The 21,792-nt window shown below is 36.5% G+C and overlaps 1 protein-coding gene across 6 annotated transcripts in view; it reads right to left on the bottom strand.

Annotated features, from left to right (window-relative positions):
• Positions 1-21,792, bottom strand: part of EPHA6 (EPH receptor A6) — a 536,080-nt gene that overhangs the window by 491,161 nt on the left and 23,127 nt on the right. For all 6 annotated transcript variants that reach the window (XM_068909229.1, XM_068909219.1, XM_068909191.1 and 3 more), the window contains exon 2: positions 8,596-8,660. In XM_068909229.1, the coding sequence (XP_068765330.1) occupies positions 8,596-8,660 (65 nt within the window). The remainder of the gene's footprint in view (positions 1-8,595; positions 8,661-21,792) is intronic.

The raw sequence follows: 21,792 nt of genomic DNA, 5'->3' as shown, positions 1-21,792 counted from the left end.
TTGAACTATGACGACGTGTTCATTCAGTAGCAGTTCTCAAACCACAGAGGCCTGGTCAAACTAGCATTTGATAAACACAGTCAGATTCCTTAATTCTCATGTTAAATGTCCTGGAGTATTTTACTTATCTCACAAATCTTCTCCTGCAGTTCTCCCAACTAGTTCAGAGTATATTCACTTTCATTTGATAGGACGTTATAGGCTCAGCAAGGCTAGATAACCTGCAGCCAAGAATTCAGGAGGAGCTATGTCAGGAGGCCCTTGGCTCTCAGACACTAACCTTTACAAAGCCTGGAATATGGGGGCACCTCCAGAAGACTCAAGTGTCTTGGTAATGCTTGCTAACAGTCAAAAAGGGCAAATTAGGCTATCCAAGTAACAGTAAACCACCTACACTGGCATCAATGAGAGGCCAGTCACTAGTGGTGTCCCCCAGAGGTCCAAATTGGAATCAGCACCGTTTACCATCTTCATTAGTGACCTGGATGATGGGAAAGAGTGCACCCTCAGCAAGTCTGCAGAAAGTACATAGCTGGGAGGAACTGCTCATACACCAGAGGGCTGTGCTGCCATTCAGAGGGACCTCAACAGGCTGAAGAAATGGGCAGAGAGGAACATCATGAAGTTCAACAAGGGGAAATGCCAAGTCCTGCCCCTGGGGAGGAATAACTCCATGCACCAATATAGGCTGGGGGCCAACCAGCTGGAGAGTAGCTTTACAGAGAAGGACCTGAGGGTCCTGATGGCCAAAGAGTTGAATGTCGACCAGTAATGTGCCCTCATGGCAAAGAAGGCTAACAGTATCCTGGGCTGCATTAGGAGGGATTGCCAGTAGGTTGAGGATGGTGATCCTCCTTCTCTACACAGCCCTGGTTAGGTCACATCTGGAGTACTGAGTTCACTTCTGGGCTTCCCAGCACAAGACAGACATGGACCTACCGGAGTGCATCCAGCAAAGGGTGACCAAGATTATTAAGGGACTGGAGCATCTCGCATATGAGGAAAGGCTGACAGAGCTGAGCCTGTTTAGCCTGGAAAAGAGAAGACTGAGAAGGGATCTTATCACTGTATATAAATATCTGATGGAAGGGTGTAAAGAAGACAGAGCCAGACTCCTCTCAGTGACGCCCAGTGACAGGACAAGGGGTGGATGGACACAAACTGAAACACAGGAAATTCCATGTAAATGTAAGAAAGCAATTCCTCACTGTAAGGGTGACGGAGCACTGGAAGAGGTTGCGCAGAGAGGTTGTGGAGTCTCCAACCTTGAATATAATCGAAACCCAACTGGACACGGTCCTGAGCAAGCTGCTGTACCTGACCCTGCTGGAGCAGGGGAGTCCAGAGGTCCCGTCCCACCCCAAGTATTCTGGGAATAGTCAAATCTCAAGCAAACTGAAACCAATAAAAGATTCCATTTGTACAGAATTGATAAATGACATTTACCACAGATGTACGAGAAGCCAGTCCTGTCAACAAAACTGACTTCACTCTCTCAGTTTAAGCTCTGTTTACAGAGACGGTTGAGTAAACATAACACACTGAGACCTTTTCCAGCCATTAGATTGGGTATTACAGGATATATGATTAAAAGTATTTCACAATATTCAAGCAGAGATTACAGAGACTAAGAGGTATTACCGTATATCATATAATCATGTAGCATCGTATCTATCATATAGCAGCTATCAAAAATAAATTTTTCTGATGAGACTTTTTGAAGGTATGTGGGTTGGTAAATATTTAGAACATGAAATTCATAAAGGATTATATAAATATTCTGGTCAGGAACACTCACTCAAGTATGATGTATAGGAGTAGCAATACCATCTATACCTAATGAATGGATTACTATGTCTTATAAAACAATAGTTCTGGAAAACAAGTATGAGTCACAGTGAGAATCAACTGAACATGAGCCCTAATATTATTACTGTAGTAAGAAAACCTAATGGGATCTCTTTGATGTATAAACAAAAGAGCAGTAAAGAAAAGTGGTATGATGATTTGTAACTGCAGATAATAACTAAATTGGCTGTAAAATACTGCAGATTTGTGCCCATATTGTGCCCCAAAAAAGAAAAGTCACATGGCGATCTGAATTTTGGAGAAGTTCTACAGCAGGAGGAATGAGGGACTTCATCTGTTTAGATATAATATGAGCAGGAAGAATTGGCAGTGGAAAACCTTTTTTAAACTGTGATTTAATTAATTAATGGAACAAATTACTCAGGGAATAACAAATTACTCAGGGAATCTATGGTTTCTTGATGTCCTTTAAAATATAGGTTTTAGTGAAATATATGCTATTGAGTTTAACGCAATGGCAACTGCTTGAATTTTTTCAGCCTCTGATATAAAGGCGATCTGATAAATTGTTCCTTCTGATCATGATGAATTTAAATATCTATTGAGTTCTAACAGTTAGAGTATTAATGCATTAATCTCACTTTCTGTTTGTGCATTAGTGATTTCAACGCACATCTTAGTCTTATACTCTATACATTTGCTCATTCCACTTTTTTATATTTTTCTACCACATTTACATTACTTGTTCTACTCTCTTCACTCTTCTTTGTGTCATTTAGCCACCTTATATTTTTACTACACTGTGTGTGTTGTGTCTCGAGCTGAACCTAGTAATATTTGTATTATCACTTCACACAATGAAGTTATCTTGCCTTTCTTTCTTTCTCTGTTCTTTTCTAGCTTTTCTTTAAGTTAACTTCCTTAGGTAACTTCTTATGCTATTTTCTATTGTTTATGCATCCAATGACTTCTTATTGGAGTGTGGTTATTTATTCTGCTAATCACTTGGTTTACTGACTTATATATATGGTTTAAATAAAGGAAGGGGCCTAAGCCCCTTCTCTCACTTTCTTTAGAAGTGTTTTGTTTCTATGTGACTTTAAAGGAAATTCAGAGAATTCTATAACATAAGCAATCAAATTAAGAAAATATATAGTTAAAAATCCTAGGTCTGGTATAAGAATGTTCCTTAGGCATATTGGCCCAATCACCTTCAGAGATACCAGTCAAAAAATAAAGTTGTAGAGTGGATGCAGCTACGTGGAAAAAATATATATGTGCAGGTTGGCACTGGAAAATCGTATCAACTCTGATAACAACATAAAAGATACGATTAGTAAGTGGGTAATGATATGACAAACAGTGATAAAATAAAAATGTGTCACCACAAGCTCTAGCAATGTTTTCTAATTAGTTAAGAAGGAGCTAACAGTGAACTGCTGACCGATGCATAACCTGTAAGCCAATCATTTTAATAGATGGAGTAAAATAATTAGTCTGGTAAAGTATCAGTCCGGTAATCAATAATATCACAAGCTCAGTCTCAACAAATTCAGAACAGAAAAACCCTAAAATTGCATATTAGCGAGAATGATTCAAAATCTTACAAGATCCCCAAAAGAAACAAGATATTGAAAACAGAATTACTTCCATGGATAAATGAGCAGAAAAATTACTGATTGTCAAGGCAGCTTTTCAAATAACTGCTGAAACTGAGATTAAAACAGCTACTCACGTAGATGTCAAATAGTTTAGTGGACTGACAGTAGGCTCTTTATTGCTAAGGCTATACATTTTGCCTACACTGACACGTCTAGGAAGCTTGTACAGACCCCTTCTTCATGTAAATAATTTCCCACAGACTTATGCTATGGGTCATCTTGCCATTCTTTTATGTTAATTTTAAAATTATTTTGGTGTTTATGAAGTTGCAACAAAGAAGAAGTAAGAATTCAGATTAATGTTATGTGTGAATCTGAAGGAGAGATTTTTTTCATGATTAATGTCCTGCATACATTATTTTCTTGTTCAGGTTAAGAAGGCTTTATTCCAAATTAGCACAAGGTACTTGCAAAGCAGATTTAATTCATGCAAAATAAGGGATTCTTAGAGTTAAGTAAGAGCATTTATTATAGAAGTTAATCAGCCATAGACAGGCCCTTACGGCAGTGGTCTCCAAACCATAGCTCATGAGCAAACTTTGCTCACAAAATTAGGGTAGGCTGCTTAACACAATAGGAAAAAAAACTTTAAATTGAAGTCAAAAGGGAGAAAAATATCCAGAGCTGCCCAAGGTACGTTATTTAATTAGTATGACTGTTAACGGTTAAGTGAAGGTTGAGAACCACCACCTTTCAGTTAGGCTTTCAGGTTTTCTCCTTTCCTCCCTAAATTCTAAAAATTAAATGTATTCAATACTTAATCAGTGTTTAATCTCCTGTTAAAAGCCACCCTTCTAACAGTCACGGCACAGCAGATCCAGTAGTGAGAAAACCTAAGAACAATCCTGTCCCAAGTTCAGCAAATTGACTTCAACTGCAAGGAAATGGTTACACATCATGGATAATAACGGCTCATATGAACCCAGCTGGCCTGTCCACTTGCTCAGGCAATGCGTTCATGTCTTCTTCTTAAATGCATAGGGAATTCCTTTCCACTTTTGCTACCAATCCAGACAAAACTTGTTCTGCATTTTCAAGGTTATGGAGTGACAGTTTGTTGAGTAAAGATCTACTTTAATTTCACAGCATATGTTTTTTCATAAATCAATCAGTCATTTTAAAGTATAGCCCAAGGAACAGAGGAAGTATCAGATGTGCCCATTATTAAAGTAGAAATCTTAGACAGTCCATCACTGAGAAGCTAAATTGCACCTTGATCAACAAAAGCCGGCTCCATTGACCTCAAAGATATTAATGCTCTACTTACTCTGCATTTTTTGTAGCTCTTAGCACTTAAATTTATTATCGTTCAACATACAAGGGAAAAATCTGACCAGCAAATGCAGAAAACAAATTTGTTAGGAAAAGTATTGTATTTTCAAGCTTTACAGAGGCAGTACAAAAAACTGAGAAGAAAATGAAAAAGCAAAATCACATATTATGTTATCAAAGAATGGATATCTCAGTTGTGCATGACTCATCTTTGCAGCTAAATGATGGCATTGCATACAAATGCCACACAGAAGACTACTGTGTTGTATTGTTACTTGCTTGGATAGGTACCTCTGGAGGTTACTGTACTGCTGAAAGCTTGCAAGCATGCCATTATGAATTTGCTATAAATAAAAAGACTAGGAGAAGGTTAAGACCACAATGTCATGCAGTGGTTCTACACAGTCCAAAAGAATACTCTTCTAATTCTCTTCTCCTACTTCACCCCAGGATGTTAGTTTAAAATCTCTGAGGCATATTTAATATTACCTAAATCCCAAACATTACTGAATATTTCTGTTGCTATCTAATTTAACGAGAACATTCTTTGTGACTGAATATGCTGGTGAACTAGTAACTTGTTACTATGTCACAGTCTGAAGAAAACCTGTCATCCCATCCCCCTAATCCTAAAGTCATTCTACAGAGAAATTTATTAACTATTTGTTAATGATTTTTTTACACACATAAACATAATACACACTCTTATCTCTGACCAAAAAAAAAAAGGATTAAAGTCATGTGTAAGATTTAGACAGTATCTGAACAAAAATCTTCATCAAAAGCACAAACAAACCAAAACAGTCAACCTTCTCCAGGAAAGGGGGAAAAGCTGATGTGCGGTAATAATCCCAACCACACCAATGATTATGTCATACGCTAAGTTATGTTAGGACAGATGAATAACGCAGATTAGATTATAGTGTGGGCATAAAACAACATCTGTAGTAGGTTTTCTGCAAGATCTAGAACGATAACTGCTTTACTGTTCTTTGTGAAATCCGTAAGAATAACAGGAGTTATTTACCGCATCCCAAAAGCACAGTTTTGCCTTAAGTTTTAAACAGAATAAATAACTAACACAAATGTTGGCATTCCGTTTCAGAGATTATATGCAAAAGTGACGTGAAGAATACGTCATATTCTGTCAATTACTTGAGCCCTTAAAAGTTCAATTTTTTTCTTGCCTTTGCACAAGGTACAGGAACCCAGAATCATTTAAATAGAAGTAGTTTAGAAATTCATTCCATTTCAGTTTTTAATTTCAGTATCTTTAATATTTTATATGCAGAAGTAATATGACTTTCTGTATTTTAATAGCTTTATGCACTTTTCTGTATGATCAAATATCCAAAACAAAATGAACATTTGGCGTATTTTAATGAAGTTTGTCAGAACAACATCAGCTATAAAAGAATCGGCAAACACCAATTTTAATCAGTAGTTCTACATAACTTTCAGTGAGTGAGAGACATAGTTCTCACTTCATGTAAGCTATTTGTCTCTGTTATATATGCAGAGAGTTTTTTCGTTTGTTCCTTCTTTCTGCACTGTTTCGGAGATCCAGCATCACCACTAAAAGCTCTTATTGTTCACAATAACCTTTACTGGCACAGTACGTTGACCTAAACCATTTTCTTTCATTGCACTGTTAGAAATGAAGGACCGTGTTTGTCAGCAAATCCAGTCACCTGCTGCTGTACACGACCAACATCCTACAGTCCCTCTTAAATTGATCGTGCTGCTTCTTCGAAACAGGAATTCTTCTCATCTGTATAACTCCCATAGAAGTCAGTGGGACTACTTACTTAAAGTAACTACTTTGCTGCAGTGAACAAGAATCGTTACCCAGTTTACAGCTTATAACGATCAGTTTAGACGTTTTTCTTCTGAGTTAACATGTGCACTTCTCTTTGCTACCTATCCTTACTGTATCTATCCACTTCCTCTCACTTAGAATTTTCACTCTAGCCTCTTCTGCCTAATTTCATGTCCCACAAAGCCTTGTACTGTATGTTTTCCTCATGCTACAAACTGTTCTTCTCCTACATATTTACTCTAGCTACATCTTCTTAAACCAAATTTTACTTATTGAGAAATTCTCTAATAATTGAATACAAAGTGCTGATTCAAATGTACACTCCTTGGATTCTAGTAAATGCTGCCAATTCTTAAGACATAGTAAAGGCAATTTCCCTCAATATGCTGCAAAACTGATGTTAAGGGTAGGACCAACCAAAATAGATACATTGTAATAGCTATGTTTTATATAATCTCTACGTGGTTTTTTTTTCAGCTTGCATAGTGTTTCTGTTGTTATTGAGTAACTAAAGCTTTTAAGAGCTTCCAGAATAACTGAAATTATATCTCGTTTGCCTTTCAAATGCAAGCCTCCCTGCTCAATTCAATCGGACTCATGACAAAACAAGAGCAAAAATTCCTTGCTGTATTTTCTCATCATAGCCTATGACAGTATTTGCCTTTTTCTAGGATTTCTGAAGGGAAAAAACCATCTCAGAACTATGACTCAGACTGCATGAGACTGCATACAAAATGCAAAACACAGAAGTATCCGTAACAGACTGAAATGTTGTCTAGGAATACAAAGGGCTGGAAAATCCTGAAAAAAGTAATCCATAAAGTTGAAAATAGGCTGAGATTAAGAGATTTCACATTGCCTGAAGTCCCTGAGGGCAGAGTCACAGAAGGCCTTTTATAAAAACGGATTACTAAGGTGCTGAGGATAGACAATTTCTACATCCTTCCGGAATGGATCACAAGAAATAAAATAACTAAAAATAAAATGAGATCTTCCACTCACAGAAATACAGTGCTTTCTGAGCTCATTTCTGAATCAACTAAATTATATGCCTCATACCCAAGAATTAAGAGACAATATTAGCTAATAAGAGATAGCTATAAGTGATGTACAATCAAGGGTTATCTAAGCGCACTGAGACATCAGGACTAGAAGCCGATACAAGAGGTTTTAAATGCTCCAGCATACGTTATTTTAATTAAAAAGTTAAAATACCTCTGATGCGCCCTTAAGTGCGCTTGCTGGATGGAAAGAGAACATAGCCTTTGAAGTACAGCCACTGGCAAAATACTGATGGCTAAACTTCAAAGAGTAAAAATGCTTCTCATCCCCCAGATGCTATGGTCTGGCCATAGCATCTCCAAATATACCAGATACCTGCAATACTCTGAGGCCCTGTACATAGTATCAAGTGCCTCCTGTCAATCTATTAACAATATACTGAAACTGTGTAAGATGTTAAACTGTAAAATGTTAACGGAATACTTAACTTTGATCTGAAATGGTCAATGGAGGAAAAAAACCCTATTTGAATGTTTCTTTCCTAAACATTTACGTTGTTTTTCATGGCATTAATATACATTAAACATATTTTTCTGAATTAGTTAACCTCCTACCATTTTGACAGATACTGAAATCTGTATTAATCCTCACTTCAATCATTGAAGTTTCGTTCCAAGTTACTACTATAAAATAAAAAATGAGTTTTCCTTTAATTCACAGAAAATATATTCATAATACATGCTCCCAACTTAAGTATTTTTATACAAAATGTTATGACATATATCAGATTAGAAACATGATAGATTCCTAACAGTCAGAAAAGTAAGAGAAGGACAACACAATGTACTCATGTCAGTCTTGTGGCTCTTATTCCTAGTTACAACTCAAGCTCCTCCAGAGCTGAGAACAACTAAAATCCTTCCTACAAGTCCATACTGCAAGAACATCCACTCAGCTATAACAGCCTTTCTACTTCTAGACTGTCAAAATACCAAAGTCCAGACAATGAAACTTAAATGATGAGTGACTTACCCCATTTAAAGGAAATGTTTTCCATCCTAGTTCTCCAAGCGCAGCTGTAGTATCAAGCAACACAACTGAAAATTGAAAAAGAAATAGCATGTTTGGGGCATTTCTTGAATTACACATATGAACGGCAGTAAAATTTAAAGTATAAAGCCTAGAGGAATTGAATTAGTTGTCTACTAATCATCTCAGCACATCTGTTTAAAGCTACTGAAGCAATGAAAATGTTGGAGTATGAATAAAAACAGAACCTGAACGTTTAGGCTTTTGAGGCTTACATTTCGAGCCTTACACTAAGTTCATTATCAAATCTCTCAGGAGATATAACCCATACAGAAGTTAAATCTTCTGCGACAATCACTGCAAAATCACAATACACTACTAATGTTGATTCACTAAAAGGTAACTGAATAAGCATGCACAATCATGCCATCCCTTGCCTGGAAATCTGGAAAGTCTGCATGTAGACTTAAGCATTAAAGCTAATAAAATTAAGAAAAACAGAGCTTCGAAATAAAAATGTTTGCACAAATATCTCAAGAAATACATAAAAGTTATACAGTACAAAAATTGTGCAATTCAAAAAGGGCAGGGCCTAACAACTTTAGAGTTGACACTCCAGTTGGTATAATCAGTGCTGAAAGCTGCTAAAAATGTTTTGTATAACTTCTGCCACTTTGATTTTTGATTTTTAATAGATGACAGGCTGTGCATTATTGTACGTGTATATTACAAGATATTTCTGTATTATTTCAGTTATTTAAATTACATTAGCACCATTTTTCCCCTTTCACTAATAATGCAAAAATCATACAGACCACAGCTCATATCAGTAAGGAAGCTATAAAGTACATATTTAGAGACATGAGCGACTATACTACTGTAACCTCTACAATCTACTACTACAGTCACTACCTACATATACTACTGCCCTCTAATGGAATTGTTTAACTTGACCCTCTGATTTCATGAAAAACATGTAAAGAAGGATTTAAGCATAAAATTAAGTACTGTATAGGGCAGCTGACTGTAAGTCTCAGGTTACTGCGTTTTGAAGGCTCAGTTCCTCCTCATAGCCCACAAATCCAGTTCTTCTTCAGACAGTTAAATGACGTACAAAAATTAAACAATTACTTTAGAACATGACGCTGCTCTCCATTCATTTGGGGGTTTTATGCAGTTGCACGTTATCTTCTACCTGTACATTGATTGTTTGGACAATAAACTCTACAGCTATCCTTATAAAGAAGCACAGCAGCAGCAGCATAAGCCAGGTCATGGGTTTTGCCTTATGGAAAAGACACACTGGCATGCAAACTATTTGTGCTCACCAGCCTTACTACAAGAAACTTGACCTAGTGTATTACTTTGACTTTTGTATTAGTAGTAATCAGAGTTTCTCTATATTTGAATGTATGTTGATTCATAACCTGAAACTGAAATAGCCTTTATCAGCAAATTTACAGTCAGGTAACAAGTTCACCAGTAACCAAGTAAGTCTTTAATGATTTATCGGAATAATCTAACTACATTTTAAAGGATATTCAATGAAGTATTCTGCTCCCCACTTTTTCACAAGTTTATGAAGCTTTGTGAATAACTTTAAGATAAATTAAACATTTTTACAGGCCCTACTTTATTGCCAAAAATGGAATCATCTTCTCCACTGAGACTACGTCTGTCTTCTGATTACTTATAAAGCTGTGATTTACAGCTGTCACGGTATCTTCTATTTGCATCAGGCTACCATACACCTGCTCAAGAGTCAGAAAAGCCTCTTCCTGTTTGGTCTGTGATTCATCAGCTTCCTCTGTAACCCCTGAGGTAAAAACGTCCAGGGGAGCTGTCATCTCCAAAAAAACCCCAAGCAACTGGGTTTAGCCATTTCCTTTTCACACAGGGAAGATCAAATGTTCAGCTGGCTTCTGAGAATATTTCATTGCCTCTTAGGAGTTTTCTTTCTTCTCTCCTCTCCTCCACTTCTCCCTCTATCCAGCAGAGGATTTACTTTGCTTGTCAGCTGAGACGATACCTTGACACTTATCAAGTATTGCTCTGATCATATTTTATTTTTAATTCTTCCAGAATCAGATAAAAAGCGCTATATATTACCGCCAAACCTATGGATCTGCAGGTGGGAAATGACTCTCTCCACAAACAGCTAGTACAAGGACTTAAACTATTGTATCAGTTTGTGATTTTTGTGGTAGCAGGCCCAAGATTTAATAAATATCATCCAGGTATTCAAAACTTACACTTCCAAAGAACAAGGCCTAAAACAGGAAAACTAATTAATTTCTTCAGTGGAGTATGAATTAATTAATTTCCTGCCTAAACGAATCACTTAAGATTTGAAAGCTCACAGCTATACGTTAAAAAATTTAAAAACTAGAAATAAGTTAATCACTGAAAGTATGCCAAGTTTAAATTTGTGTGAATCATGATCTAATAACATTTTCTATATATATTTATGAAATGATCCCCGTTATACAACTGAGTCTTGATAAAAATACAAATTTTGACACATTTTACATACTAAGCATCCCATAGGCTCACCTATGCTCATCTATATCCGCCAAATCTGTAACAACCTCAACTTGGTGTATCCAAAAAGTCAAACAACTAATAACTAGAATTAGAATGCTAACAATCACATGACAAAATCAGAAATTATAATCATAAAAATTAAAAGGCTATTTTCCCAAGAGTAAACAAAAAAAAGCAAAATGCAACAACGGTATTCACATTAAAAGATATAAAATAATTATCAACCATAAACATGTAACAGATTGGAAGATGAAGTGAACAATATGTTTAGAGCAAAGAAATACAAACCTGAGTGAAAGAGTGAAAAGAAAGAAGGCTGGCTATACAAATGAGGAAAGGGATAAAATAATGAAATCCTCCCCTATTTCAGAAATTTGGAGATGCCTACACCTCTGTATAGGACAGAGATACCTGAGTTAGCTTTAAATGATTAAGAAACCATCCATCACCAGCAGCACAGATCTGATGACAGACAAATTTGCCCTGCTAACAAGTTTCCAACATGCAGCTCCTTGGCAGAAAATTGACTCTGCCAAAGAAATTCAGACTAAAAGGAACGCTCACAAATGTTTCACCTCCCACTGCAGAAAAGTGAAAGGTTTTAAAGAACTGAAAGTTCCTGTAGATTTAGAAATTCACATGCGAAGAGAATGAGAAGAGATGGTGGATGCTACATGGATGATACTTCCAACCAGAAAATTCCTTTAAAAGTTAATGCAACCAGGAAGCTGTATTTACTGACCCTTGTACTTATGACTATTTGTTTATGCTCCTTTTTTATGCCACAAAAAATCCCATTCCTTTGAAAGGAGGTTTCATGTAAAGTGGTCATTATGGACAAGATGGCAGCAAGTGGTCGAGATGGATGAGAGGGCAGCATAAGCAAAAGTTCTGTCTGGAACTACTGATTTTAACTTTCATGAAAAAGCTATCAATAAATAGGTTGCAACTAAGACATTTTATTGACATTTCTGACATTAAACCTCCACCCGCGCAGCCAGATTTCTGAGATGACGCGGAGCATAAACCTTACAGCCTGATCAGAAGCGACAGAATATAGTCCTGCCATTACAAAGTCAAGTCATGATTCAACATGAACTAAAGATCCCTTAAAAAATATCTCTGGATAAAGAGAACTTAGATTTAGGACTTGTATGTCTCTTACATAATTAAGTTAGGGATACTATCACTTAGACAACAATAATATAGATATACAGACTTATACATGTAGCTATAACTCTCTCGTTTTAGTAAACTACACTACGCACACTTTGCATGTAAAAGTGTTTAGCTTTGTTTTCCAGTATATTCTTTAACAGACATTACACTACTATTGCTCATTTTACTTCACCATATTGAGCTCCATTTTCCTTTTTTTTGACAAATCCTACACTGCTATTACTTCACAATTGAAATTAATATTTTTAGATGTTTTGCCCAGTCCTAAGGGAACTGTTTTATTTAAAATTATGATGCGCGGAACTCTGAGGACTGAGAGTCTGGAATTTTAATTCTAATTCCAAAACACTGCTCTGAAGATGAATTCTATAATCTTGTCTGTGCAACTGAGGAAAAAGCTTTCCAAACATTAATATCATTGGTTCATTTTCTCCTCTTCTTTTTTAACACTACATCTCCAGACAGTCTGACCTAACAGTTTTAAATGAGTAAAGGATTTTAGCCAAATTAGTTCATGGATTCATAGTCTGACATCAGATTTGACCATTAGATCACCTAGACTGACCTCTCATTCACTGTAGGCTATGTTTCACTGCTACCTCTATGTTGGGCCCAATAACTTCTGTTTGACTAAGCATGTTGTAACCCATAGACCAGGAGTTCACCCACCTGTGACCCAGGCCTAATTTTGTGCAGCACAGCAGTGAGACAGTACTGAGCTGTAAGACAGAAGGTAAGCCAAAGATTCGCGAGGAAAGTCAAACAACAAACGGAAATGTATTTATTAAGACAATACTAGTAACTCAGGGACTCAAGGAAAAATATCAGCCTGAAAAACCCCAAGAAAACAGCAGGGAATCGGAAGCAGACAACGTGGCAAGATTGCAGAGCAGCTCACTCCACGGATCAACACATGCACGCGGCTCACTGATGCTTGGCCAGCAGAGCCTCACCAGGTGCCTGTCTCAGGAGTAGAGAGCATTTACTGCTTAGCCTGGTAGCAAGTTTGCCCTACGTATCTACTTGGTGTATTAGCCAATAAACAGATGCCAAGTACTCAGGAGCTACAGATGCTCCGAATTCAGTATCTCTGCACAGGGTAGAAGGTGCCCAAATAAAAGACTGGAAAGTTTCAATATCTTCCACAAGGGTAGACACTCTTCACTGATGATATCCAGAGATAAGTAAAACTGATGCAATTTTTTTTTTATGTCTGAAAACTTACTTATCAAGTGCAATCAATTCATAAGACAAATACACTGAGCTTCTGAAATCCCTTACTGAAAGGCATACTTCCAGCCCCCAAGTCAGTTTTTGTGACTCTTTTCTGAACTGTCTGCAATTTTTGCAATTGTTATGGTCTTTCTTCTTCCTTCTTACACATTTTTAAAAATAGGATCACCTGAAGTATTCCAAAGCCACTCTTTCTAATAATATACATGAAGATAAAAAAGCCTCCCTGTTTTTATACCCTGTTTTTGGTCTCTCCAAGGTCACATTAGCCCATTTTTTACTGCAGCATTGCACTCATAGGCAGTTATTAGTCTATCAATCAAGATCACTATCCTTTACAAAATCATTGCTTTTCATCCTTTTTTTTTTTTTTTTGCTTTGGGTTGCATTTTTGTTCCTGAATGTACAAAGATCCATTTATCTATATTAAAATGAGCTTTATAGTTAAGTGCTAACCTTACTAAATGATAAAGGCTGCTCCCTGTCTGTATATCCTCTTTATTTACCTACCACTCTACTACTCTTCTTTCACCTGCTGACTTTACATTTATTTCCATGTCACTGATAAAAAACGTTGATCAGTCAGAACTGTGAATGGTGTATAAGGAATACCTCAAATTCCGTGATTTAACAGTCACTGAAAATTACTTTAAGATTTCCTAGGCCTCAGTTTTTTAAAGTTCATTTACTAAAAGCTTTGCTAAGATTTTTGCAGTCTTTGTGGCATTTTGTCACACCTTACAAAATCTAAGCATACTACCTGTATGACATATCTGACAACCTTGAGAAGACTCACCTGCTTGAGGAAGCCAGAAAGAAGAGGGAGATACACAATATCCAAATTATTCTTGGTAATTAACACCTAACCAGCTGGGGAAAATGATTAACTGTTGGTCTGTTTTTTGACCAGGCCTGTTTTCCATAAAACCATATGAACTGGCATTCACTACCTACCTATCAACTGAGTACTTTTTCAGAATTTCCCATTGTTTTGCGTACACCAGCTATCTGCTTTAGGCAAGATTAATGAGCTGCAGCAATAAAGGATGGGGATCACCTGTCTAGATAGCAGACAGGCTATCTGTAGAAAAAGGTATATAGAGGTTATAGTAAATCATGTACTGAGTAGGATGAACAATGCTACTTGATAGATATAAATAAAATGGATTGTAGCTAATAAAATATATGAAATAATCCCTCCCCTTTCTTCAGCATTTGTAAGCCAGGAGTGCTCCACAGCAGCAGTGCTGTGTCTGGTTTCAGTGTCTTACTTTAAAAAAATACATGGATCAGCTGGAAAGAGACCACAGGAAAGCAACAAGAATGATCAACTCTCTAGAAATTTGGCTGTGCTCTGGCAGGTCCAAGCACATTGGAGTCATTTACCTTGGAAGCTGATTCAGAGGGTGTATCCAGTAACAACCTTCAACAGTATGAAAGGCTGTTAGCAGCAGAAAAGAATAATTTGTCGTCTATATCCATGCCCAATAAGGAAGAAGGGATTTAAATTACAGTAAGAAGAGTTTTATGTTATACTTCAGGAAAATTTTCACCTATCCCTACAGTTGGAAAGAAGAAGGATAGTTGGGACTAATTGTTAAGTTAGTGAAACTCCACTACTGGAGGCTTTCAAGACGTGCTGCAACACTGTCAGAGTTGGGTTTCTACATAAGCTCATGTTACCTTGGGGCAAAAGGATGGAGCTAAGCGACTTCTTGAATCCCCTCCAGCTCTGTGTTTTTTAGCAAATTCCAGTTTCCTAGTTAATGGCGCTTCCCTTCTCTTTTCAAACTAGTACTCTTACATGCTTCCAATCTTCTCGAATTCCCTGAATCCCAAAACTCATTAAATTTATCATAAGTAGCCCAAAGATTTCCTCAGCCAATTCTTTTAGGACTCTTGGAAGAAAATTTTCTATTCCAGATGGGAAGTACTTCATATTCATGCTTTATGAATAAATTACTAATTTCTAATTATCTCAATTCTGAATACATTATCTTCTGCATCTCTTTCTAAAAATAGTTCTGCATTATTCACACAATATTTTTAATTCATAAAACAATTGAAAAATTCCCATTATTCTTAGTGTTGTGAAACATGGGCTTTCATCTAACTTATTTAGCTTCCATTTTCAAATGTATATACTTCATAATTTTTCATGTGTATTGACTTTCACGTTTCCTCTCTTTTCCATTAATTATTACTAGTGTTTATATTTCTAATTTCTGCTTTCATGTTACCTCTAAAGTAGGCTTGGCTTTTATCCAAAAATGGCCTTTTTATTTCTCCATGATTTCACTATCAAGAATTTTAAAGGGAATTTACATTTTCATATTTTTCATTTTCACATTTGTGTGCATGCACACAACCACACAATTAGAATTCTTCACTACTGAACATGAGCTGGTAAGAATTATTTTTCATGTGCAGAGACCAACATCTCATTAATGATACATTCACCTTCTTCCATCCTAATGACGTTTGCAACATTATTACATTGAGCGCAATAGGTCTTACCTTGGAAAATTGTCCTTTATTTGATGACATTTTATATGCCTAGCTGCATGAGATGTCCAGTCCACATCTTCAAAAACAAATACCCCCACAGCAGTTCTTCTTTCCATATATTACATATGGATATTTAGAGAGTAACTTATCCTACTTTCTAATTTGATTCAGTTATCTGTTTCGGTCTTCCTGCTCTCTACTATTGCCTGGATACATGTAATTTTAAATCCTGTCGCTGAGCTCATAAAATTAAAACAAACAACGGTTCCATCATATAAAATGCCACTACCCACCCTTATTATTCACCCTTTTTTCCTAATGAACCTTATTACCCATTTCCTAGAAAGACTTTCTATCAATAAAATTAAAATTTATTCTCTTTGCTATATTATTTTTTAGTTTCCTACAATTTCATGGTGTTCTTGCTACTTCAGAGCCAAAATAATTATCCTTTCCATACGTTATGTGCAACTATGCACAAATTCCTACAGCTATGCACAAATGCCTGAGAGTGGAAGGCTACTGTAATCCAACTGCCTCATCTCTCACTGGAATGTAAGCCAACATTTTCCAAACCAAAAGCTTCAGTTTTACATTATCCTTTTTCACATTGCTTTTCTTTTACTCTGACTTGAAAAATCAACAAGGATTCTTTTATTCTCATGTTGCTGTTATTAGCACTGCCAACCGTTGCAGATCCTCAGTTACATCAGAGTAACCTTACTAGACTAAGAGTTAAATAGAAAAAGTTAGATGAAACTTCAATTTATTCCCTTCTTGTCCTTTTTGAGTGGAAGATTTTGTTGAATTTGGATTATAAATTGCACATTTTTACACAACTGTGCCACATAAATAAGCAAGATAAGAGACCAAATTCTCCACTTCCTTCTTGCTACCTAAAATTGCAAGATACCACACTGAGGAATGTAATTTATGTAATTTTCTTTTGTACTTTGAAGGCGGCAGAGGCAATTGTTTCCAGTAGTATCTTCAATTCCATTATTCCATATACTGTTGAACCCCTAAAGTTAGTGAAACAGAAGTAGCAGCTAATCTCAAAATGATACGGTATTCCATTTGAATAATTAAGCGGATAAGACATGTTTAGGATTAAAGCTGATTATTATACTCATTGCATATCATTTTCGCAAGCTTATGTGTTCCTTTTTTCAGCACCTCCCAAGCTTATAAAAAAGTTAAATATGAATTAAAACCAGCAATACTTGACATTCAACTTCTACAAGTAGGCCCGCTGCATTTTATGATTCCTACAGCACCAAAGGCTTTAAATATTTATATTTTCCCTGCATGGTCTCATTTTATTTTTTTTGTATATGGTCTATTCCACGGTCAAATTTTCTTCATCGAGAAATGACTGTTAAAATCATCACTGTAGATTTTGATGGATGATCATAAAAGTCGGCTCTCCTCGGGAAAGTCTCTAGCCTGCTATTTTTCAGGGAACAATAGACAGCAGTCCTTACGGGTTATCTGAATAATAAAAAGACCATAATTAGAACATATTGTCACCTAGCTGTCTGTTACATTTATTATGGCTTAGTTTTAGTATTTTAATACCTGTCTTTCTGAAAGCAGGACAGTGGATTTTACAGAAGTGACAAATCTGTGGCTACAGGCTGTCAAGCTTTAAGTTAACTTTATAGTTTAAAATATCCAGCCACAAAATTTTCTTATTTTAGCCAAAGCTTATTTACTCCTTTCCTAATGCCATTTTCTTGTAAAATAAACAATCATAATATTTTAAATATTTATCAAAATGCTCCGATGAACAATTATTACCATTTATAATTCATTAACTGTGCACAGTCCTTTGAACATACCTATGTCCTGTCCTTCCTCTGCCCCTTTAATAAATACTTGCAATTGTTCATAGGAGCCAATTTTAGGATCAGGAACTATTTGGAACACCAGACATATTCAAATCTTTCATATCTTTTAAGAAGTTAAAGCTCAAGACATAGTAACATAAAAAAATTGAAATCAATAGACTTATTTTCAAGAAACAAGAATCCCTACATCCAAAACAAATAATAGTAAAATCTTACGTTCTAATTTTTCCCTTATTTTTGTAGTCTGTTTCTAATGGCACCGAAATTCCTTAAAATACTGCTAAAATAATCCCTAACTACATTCCTAACTAAAAAGAACTAAAAGATGCTTTAGTTACAATGTTGTTTCTGCTTAGACAGTATATAACAGGCAGAGTTCATTCCTGAAGTAACCTCTGTGAAATTACAATAGAGACTGCTTTGACCAACTGTTAGCTTTCATAATTATTTAAGTCAAGGAAAGGTATGAAACCTTTGCAGCAGCCTTCTGTACAAGCATCTTGTGAAATGTACTTCTCTAGCATACACAAAAGGATAATCACGTGAATGAAGGAATGAGAAATGACCTTTACTGCTGTTTTAAAGCTGAACTCAGAAAAAACCCTCTGTGTGAAGATCTAGAACAGGATCTCCTTGTCATGGCAATACGAAGTAGAGGCTTGGGAATCACCTTGATACATTCTGTAGGACCAAAGGAACCAAGCATGTAAAAAAGGTATCTGCTGTGCAGAAATATATGACAATTTCTGCACTGAAATCTTCTTGGGATAGTATCTACAGTCCCGAAATATCTATACATTTTGCCTCTATGCAAGTTGTTTTGCCCAAAGAGAGATGTAAACATGTATTTTGAGGTCTAAGATAACCAACCGCTTGCTTCTCCAACATGAGTGTTATTCACAAGCATAAAAAAAATAAAATTACTGAGGTAAATAGAAAGCATACTCACATTTAAAAGAAAAATGTTTACCTCAAAAGCAGGTGAACCCCTCAGTTTTCCTCAGGTAATTGTGGCATTGACAGTGAGCAAGTAATATCCTAGCTCTCCTAGCCTACAATACACAGATTTTTCCCAAGAGCACAGTATCTAAGTGATTTCGTTGAGCACTGCACCTCCAAACAGGGGAATAAGGAGGAAGGAGGTTCTCAAAACCATGGATCAGGCAAAAGGGACTAACTCCTTCATTTGTGCTGCATCAGAAGGGTTTGAGTGCTTGAGCGTCAGCTCTACTGACAGACAGCTAACGTAGAATTGAAGAACAAGTCCTGGTTGGTAGAAGCAGATCGTTATAATTTAAATGGACTCTTCATACAGATGAGAAAAAAGGTTTACAGGTACCAGGGAAACAGTATGTTCTTAACTATTGACTCAGCTTTCATTTCTAAGACATTCCTTTGCAGCCGGTATAATATTACAGGGATGTCTGTTAAAATGAAGTGAGATAAAGTAATGCTGTTCACAACTCCAGAGAGTAGTACCAGAGCTGGTTTATGCCACATACCTGCATTATTTTCCTGCTTTCAGTTTCATATGTGGATTATAATGAGGTCAAGAGTTAATCCTGATAAAAATAGGAGTCACAAAATCATGATAAAGAACTCAGCTGCCCTATGTAATAAATTTCATTCTGACTTGAAAAAGCTAATTAATATTCAATTCACTATCACGTTCGTGTCAACAATAGATTACTGGGCAGATTTTTCTAAATGAACATGAATGCCTGACAGTTTTGTCAGCTAAGTTTATTAACCTGACTGCATCTTCATTAAGGAAATTAGAAACAAGTGAAATTCAGACAAATGGATTTCTCTTTCCTTGCACTGGTAAAGTACAAAAGACCCATGCTTTGCAGTCAATCCTTATTAGACTGGGTCCTGTTTCGTGTAGCCATGATGTTAAACGTAATATTCTCCACTTCATTGTTAACCTTTTGGACCCTGCACTCCTAACAAGCATTTGCTTTTATGTTTTTTTATCACACAAATCTATTTGGAGTAATGATAAACTGAACAAAAAGCTTATCTGACAATAATACGTAAGTGAAAAAAAATGCAAAAGGTTTTGGGAAAGTGTAATAATGCCTATATAAACCGTCGGCCAGACTAGTTGTGAAGTTAACAGCTCCGTGGCTTTTGCTCCAATACTGTATTTTTCTTGGGATTTCCTCATCCCATGGGAGTTCATCAGGATAACCAGTATTTATCCCATCTTAAGCACCTGTTCTTCCACTGTGATCCAAAAGCCACAATTTAGCCTTTCTATTAATAAAGTATGAAATGGTATTGGGAATGATTATTGCCTTTACCTCATGGGTAACTGGGGAGATTGATACAGAGATACCTTCAATCAGGTGATCTGTTTCTTTCGAACTGGAGTGAGAATCACAATCAAAACATTGTTTTTCCAGAACAGTCTCTTTAAGGAAAGAAATCGTGAAGAGAACAGCTAATAAAGTCACAAATGGTGACTGGGAAGACAGGTAGTCACTGCGCCTCTTCAAGTAGTTACTTAATAACCATGATGAAAAAATAGCTATTTGGTGACTCTGAGGAACAAAATAGATGTTAGGAGAGGTACAAAGGCTGAAGCAACTTAAGAGAGAGTCCATGCTCGACTTGCAGCATGCCCCAAGAAGAACTATTCGAGAATCTCTAACTCAAGAAGTGCAACAAGGGACCGGATCAGGCTTTTTGGTGAGGCCATTCAGGGTACCCATTCTCACAGGTGCAGCCAGAGCTGTAGAGCATGCTGCTTTAGACAAAATTGAAAGCAAGAATCAGGAATCTGAAACTCTGAAGTAAGGGCACATCAGACATGTGAATAGCAGTCAGGAGAAAGTTCTAGGCATGAAACACGTACACAGAAATTTCTGTGCCAATGAGAAGTAGAATCAACCTCAGGAGTATGAGCTACGTAGCACAGACCTGCCTGCTGAAGCCACAACCTCTTTACTACTACCGTAATTCAGTAAAACTTCTTAATTCTTAGGCATCTAAGAATTTAATTACCTACGTTCAGTCACTATTTGTACATGTCATAAAACGCTTGTCGTGACTGAGTACTGCAAATTTTATTCTTAAATGTACAATACTTGAAACGAGATTACTCCTATTTTGCAGGCAGAAAAGCTAAAATACAGAAAACTGAAAAGTTCATATAGCCCATAAATGACAGAACTGTCTCCTAACATTTGTTTTGGTACTTGACTACTCTGCCTCCACGAGCTGAAAGTAATGCGACAAGGTCTGTATGAAGTGGTACACAGGGTGGAAAACCACAACCATATAATCCCCATACATTGCATTTCTGCAGTCTGAATTACCACCAGAATTTATCCACAAGTCATATAAATGAGCCTCCAGAAATGACAGCATATTATGTTACAATATATAATCATCCATGAGCAGGACAAAGTCAGTATTTCTCACTCAAATACAAGGATATGCTCCCTGACCTCCTTAACAACCTATGAAAACTAGTGACACAAAGGATATGGGATGGCTATCAAGCCCACACATATGTTTTTTCTGCTTGTTAATGGAGATATAGTTTCTAGTGATCAGCAGTTAGGGCAAGTCACCAGCAGAGCCAATAGCCTATACATACACATATACAGGGATATACAAGGATATACAGGCATCTACGGGGAGAAGCAGTCATGACTTTCAAAAGGTGTCGACCCTGAGGTAAAATGATCAATTTTCCTCCTTCAATTCCTGCAGTGGCACCTTATTTACTTAATAAAGTATCTGCTTTAGAAGTGAACATATTTGACAGTTGGTCTTACTGCTGCATTCTGAAAATGATCCAGATGTGCAGAAAAAGAGCTTAGAAGAACTCATATGAAAAAAAGATCAGGGAAGGTACACAATGGCAACTCAGAAA

Source organism: Struthio camelus, chromosome 1, assembly GCF_040807025.1.
Source record: "Struthio camelus isolate bStrCam1 chromosome 1, bStrCam1.hap1, whole genome shotgun sequence".
NCBI classification, from domain to species: Eukaryota; Metazoa; Chordata; class Aves; order Struthioniformes; family Struthionidae; genus Struthio; species Struthio camelus.
This window is presented reverse-complemented; position numbering and strand designations above follow the sequence as displayed.